The 6,000-nt window shown below is 43.7% G+C and overlaps 1 protein-coding gene across 1 annotated transcript in view; it reads right to left on the minus strand.

The window, feature by feature from the left end:
• LOC103357811 (protein jagged-1b) overlaps positions 1-6,000 on the minus strand; it is a 57,103-nt gene extending 51,103 nt beyond the window's left edge. The window contains exon 1 of the mRNA XM_008282526.1: positions 5,226-6,000. Within this exon, the coding sequence (XP_008280748.1) occupies positions 5,226-5,402 (177 nt within the window). The 5' untranslated portion in view covers positions 5,403-6,000. The remainder of the gene's footprint in view (positions 1-5,225) is intronic.

A 6,000-nucleotide genomic window follows, 5' to 3' on the forward strand; every position in this document is an offset into this window, starting at 1 on the left:
CTCAAATTCAATGAAAATAAAAGCGAGGTTCTTCTCATAGACCGCACTTTCCAAAACTCACCCATTCACGATACGCATTAATGACTGTTCAGTCCTCACTTCAACCTAAATCAATAGACTTGGTGTCATACTGGATGGTATACTTTCCTTTCACCATAGATTAATACCATCTCACATACTGCCTATTTTCACTTTTGAAATATTTCTACACTTTTTCCTATTGTGGCGCTGGTCACTTCTCACATTGCCATCCTCTCTGGTATTTCCTATAAACTTCTGCAACCATTTCAAATCATTCAAAGCTCTGCTGCTATAGGAGCACCACTAGCACCAAGTCCACTGACCACATCACTCCCGTCGTCATTCAGCTCCACTGACTCCCTGTTTAGCAACGAATACCTTACTGCTCACCTTCAAAGCCCTCTCCTGCTCTGACATCAGCCCCAAGTTTTATACTCAACACCTTCAGCTGCTCTGCACCACGACTTTGGAGCTCACTACTGCTACACATCCATCAGCTGGACTCTAATGTAGAGATCAAGTTACACCTCGACACATATTTGTTTAGAATTGCGATCCTATTCAGTTGTAAATCAATGGTAATCCACTCATGTCATGTCCACTCAGATTGTATTCTGGATAACTGTCTTATTATGCCTGATGTTTTGTAAAGTTTCCTTGAGTGTTTAAAAAGAATCCAATAAATGATTTTTCCAAAAATTATTATTAATATTAGTATTTGGCATTCAGTAAGTTAGGTTGAAAACAGGTAGGAATTTTATTTGATAAAGGTCAAATAACTTATGAAACACCATGAGTACACTCAAAAATTAGAACTTGTGGACCATCTTCAAAAAGTTGTTCCATTTGATAACACACAATCGAAAGACATTTATCCAAATGAAGTTAACAAGTAACACTAATGCCACCAGTTTAAGTCAGATGTTCTTAAATCATTTGATTCCCCTAAAAAAAAAAAGAACAGCATGCATTGCTGTGCCTTCATTTTAAGGAGAGTCAACTTCAAGTTTCCAATTTTTCCAGCTTTGCTTTCCCCAAATGTAAAATGTAAAACACATTTTTGTCATTATACTTCTACCGTTCTGCCCTTTTCTTTCCTTAGGGTTGGTTAGGGTTAGGGTAAGAACATCAGACGCACAATGCTGAAGCAGTAAACCTAATTTTCGCACTTTCACTACAGTTGGAAACCAGTTGAACAGTACACTGTGTAATTTCATGGTGACTGCCGTCACCAGAGCAGAAAGATAAATACGATTTTTTTTTTTTTTTAAAGGACAACTACAACTCAAATCCACTTATTTATTTTTTACAGTGTAGATGAAGTGTGTGTGTGAAAAGAGTGAAGAACCTTTGAGAACCGACTATCATGTTTCCTGCTATATACTGTCTCACTGCTTCTGGGAATCAGCAGCGGCCTGCATGTCTCCTCTGTATCATCTGTTTATCAGTTCGCTACGAGACAACAGTCTTCGGACAGCAAGCGAGAGAGAGAGGAAAAAAAGAAAAGACATGTGGACATAACTTTGATTCCCACAACTCTGTCTGACCTCCAGTGGAGGAAAAAACAGACGTTTCCATTTAAATTGAGGACGGATTCACCAGCACTCCCGCAATATAATCCTCCAACTGTTTATCTCTCAACTTCCTTTTATGAGCCTCCTCTCCTCTTGTCTTTCTTTCTTTCTTTACTCGTCCCATGTGTCACCACCACTCCCTTCTTATTTCTCACTTTCTCTTCCCAGGGGACGATGACACTGGGATCCTCCTCCACTTCTTTCTCTATCTGGGAACAAGCTGTGACGATCCTGTCATTTCTCTTTCTGCGGCCATCGGCTCCTTTCTGCATTGTTGCCATCCTCCTTTTCATCTGCCTTCCCTTTTCTTTCCTCTGTGGTCCCTCCCTGTTTAAGGGATGGGTGGAGGGGACACAACCCACACATCGTGGAGTTAACAAGACCCCCTGAGAGTCTCAGAGCACCAGGGTCATGGCACTTCTGACTGTGGATTTGGCATCGTCAGTAAACACACAAATAAAGCCCGTTATCTCTGTTTGCCGTGAAACCTAGAAGAAATCTGAATAATTCACAGCCAGTCTGAACTAATGACAGCCCCGCTAGAGGTGCTGCGCTCTCAATCATGGACAGAAATGACCAACAAGATCTCATATGAGCCGAGCTGAGCCACGATCTCAGTCGCTCCATTGTTACCGGTTGCATGTCCCTCTCCTGCACTCTGTCCCTGAGCTGAAAGGGGTTGAGAGGGTGAGGCGGGAGGGGTCGGGGGTGGTGGCGGTAGGGGGGTGAACTTGTCTACATCAAAAGGCTTGTGAAGATACAGTGGCGCTCATCACTCCACATCCTCCTTTCTTCCTCTCCTGCACTCGCTGCCCGAGTCATTCCCTGCATACCAGCATTTCAGCGCTCAGTCTGACCAGAGAGAGGGACAAAGAGGGAGAGAGACGTCCAAGCCAAGGCTCAGACCATCTCTGCAGGAGAGCTTTGGCAGTTAAACGCTCTCTGCAGTCAAAACTCAGCCTGTCTCACGGCAAATCCTCTCCATATGAATGCAAGGTTCAGCAACTGGAGACTGGGACTCTTTTAGAGCGATCCAGAGTCACAGGGAAAGTTAGTAACCAATTAACTTTTCCTTTTAAGCAAGGTATTTATGTTTAGTGATGTAAGCTAACATTCATTAAAAAATGTCTGATGACAAAGCAAACAAGCAGAAGGAAATGAAAGCACATAAATTAAATTGAAATGTGCAGATTGTCAGCCTTGGTAATCCTCAGAGCTTCAATAGAAAGCAACTGGACTTCAGTTTTTGGTGCTTGAACATGTTTCAGCTCTTATCCAAGAGGATTACTCAGTTCTGACTGACTAGTGGAGAGACACAGGTGTTTATTCTCACCCCCAAGGCTTGTTAAAGTGACTCATGCGTGTTGGGTTGTTCCACCTCTCTTCGATAAAGCGAAACATCTTCAAGAACCAAAAAAAAAGTCTGGCTGCCTTTTACTGAAGCACTAAAAATTCACATTTTAAAAAAGCCATTGTATGCATATATGTATGTTGTATCTGTTTTTCAAGTACTAAATCTGTCACATCCGACTCAGTTTCCTCACAGCAGTTCACAGACCACACTGTGAATACTTTGAGTTTCTTCACACACAAGTGTAACATATAATTTGGAAAGACATCATTGCTTTCAAATACATTTTTGTGGCCATTTAAAGGCCTTCACAGAGCCGAAGCAAATATTTAATTAACTGATTATTTAATGAGCTGAAAATTAATGCCGACCATTTTAATAACGGATGAATCATTCCATGGAAAATGCCAAACGTTCTGCTAGTGTCAGCCTCTCAAAACGCAAAGATTATCTGTGTTTTCTTGTTGTAAATGGTCAAAAAGTGAATATGTTTGAGTTTCTGATCGCTGTTCAGACAAAACAAGCAACTTAAAGAAGTCATATTTCACACTAGAAATGTGTGACAGGCATTTTTAACTATTTTCTGACAGCAAATTAATGAAGTGTTTGGCAGATTAACTGGCAATGAGTGGATAGTTGCAGGCTTCACAGTACTGCGGTGAGCCTCAATATTGAATCTTACTGAAGTAATATGTGGATTGATTTTCCCAAACACTGTTTAGAAGATAAACTGATTTTATTGTGTTTTAAAGTGAACTTTCCCTTTAAAGGCAAAATCCATTTCAAATTGGTTTATTTTCTTCTGTCAGCAAGGGGAAATCTTTTTCTTTGAGAGTGACATTTGTGACAAAAAAATGTGATGCCATTCTTGTTTTAGATGCAAAGGAATTTCAGAGACATAAAGTGTAATATAATCAATTTTTTTGAAATGTAGCTTCATTTTAAAAATGAATCCTAATTCTGCAAACCACAGCTGAAAATCACACTGCAGTGTGAGCATTGAGACAGATGAAATTGGACAACAGGCAACATGTAGAGACTGCTGGGGGTGCCAAGAAGCCTCATTTATGAATCCAAGGTTCAGATGCATTATAAATGGGCACCAGCAGCTGCAGAGGATCCTCAGTGTGTGTTTCTCACTGCAGTGCAGTCGGAGAATGGAGGGAGTGGAGTGTGTTGTTCCTCAGCTGTGAAGGGGCTGCAGAGGTGCAGAGAGAGACACGCAGAGCTGCCCGAATGTTCAACATTCACACGCCCCGGAGTTTATTCTGCTGTGGCCCCGGGCTCCACACACACCCAAGAAGACACAGATGCTGGATGTGAGTTCAGTGTTTGGAGAAAAACATGCACGCGCACACACACATGTGCACACATGCATGCTCTGTAGCACCTCTGGGCCTCTGGTGCTGCTACTGGTGAGTCCTGTCACACATCATACACATCCTGACAAGAGCAGCGGCTGCCTGACAGCTCACTGGGCAAAGAGGGGAAATATTTTGTGGTTTTTGCTCCTCTGTGCCCGAAGTTTTCTCAGCATAAAATGTAAAGTTTAGGTCTGCTGCCAAAAATAATTTCCATAAGCAGGCTGCCAGAATCATTTATACAGGCTACTGAACTTCACTGCTCTACAAATGAAATGATGCAGCCATGAGGTGAGAGTATGATTGCAAATCATATTAAAAATGGACAATGCATGAACAGAGACACATCCTAAAGATGCACAGGCAGTTGTTCCTTTGTTAATTAGAGAACGCACGCTGGACAGAAGACGTGTGGTGGATAATTAATGTGAAGGAATTAAGGAATCAACAGTTTATTTAACACTGAAATCACCAAATAAATCATGGTCATCTTCTGGATTCTGCCATTCAGATTGATTTGTGGGTTATCCGCCCCATTACATTCTTTGTTTAGGAAAAAGTGCCAAAATATACAGGCACTTCTTCATAATTCTAAAAAAAATTAGATTTTGCAATCTGATAGACACACACATTTTTGCTGTGACATTTACATCCCATGCTTTTAAAATAGGCTTACAGTCGTTCTCTGTTCAGTGGGATAATAGACACCAGCGGGCTGAAACAACAGGTGGGCGCAGCGCCATGTAGGAGCAGAATGAGGGCAGCACAAAGGGGGAAAGGGACAGTGTGCGTGGACTTCATTACTGACTGTTTCCACGCAGCTGTGACATATAAAAACAGATTGAACCGCAGTCGCAGGTGAACCTCGAGGGGGTTTAAGAGCATGCCGCCCGAAATAGCACTTAATCGGTGGCTTACCTGCGGTTGTATCGTGAGCGCCACGAGAAAAATCACAGTTCGCTGCAGGTGGAGGTGTCCGCGGTGTCGCTCAGCCCTCATGTCTGGCTTCCCGTTGATCTTTCCGCCTCCGCTTCTGGGACTGAGCGGCGTTATCCTGTGCGCTCTCGTGCTCTCCATCCCCGCGTCAAGGGGCATCGGGGACCGTGTTGTGCGCTCTGGCGGTGGCGGTGCCCCCCTTCTCCTCCTTCTCCTCCTCCCTTCCTGCGTCCTCCGTCCGCCCAGCTCTCCTCCTCTCCGGTCTTAAACCTTAAAAACTCCCGCAAAGCCACTTCATCGCGTCCACTTCGGAGTAACCATAACTACCTCTGTGGATTTATCCTCAAACCAGCCCACCCACACGCACACCTGATCCCCCTCCCTTTGCTGCTGCTGCTGTGACCGGGGGGTAGATTTCCACTGGGGAATGACACACACGCACACAAAAAAACGCACACTTCACATAAACACACTCTCCTCGCGCTGTATTCCTCCCACCACCTGCGTTAAGAGGCTTTACGGGTCCAATCTGCCGGCTCACTTGACTTGAACTCTCATCCCAATTAGCTGATACTCTCTCTTCGTCTCCTGTCTCTCTTCAAGCTTGATCCGCGCTCAAAAATAATACTAAAAAACCTGTATCCCGAGTCATGGTGAGAGCGAGGACGCAGCGAGGAAAGTTGCGCCTCTCCGGCGGAATGATTGTACTTTGCGCACTTTTCACCAGAGCGGCTGGCCGGTCATTTGTCAACCCGAT

The sequence above is a fragment of the Stegastes partitus genome, unplaced genomic scaffold, assembly GCF_000690725.1.
Source record: "Stegastes partitus isolate 25-593 unplaced genomic scaffold, Stegastes_partitus-1.0.2 Scaffold275, whole genome shotgun sequence".
NCBI classification, from domain to species: Eukaryota; Metazoa; Chordata; class Actinopteri; family Pomacentridae; genus Stegastes; species Stegastes partitus.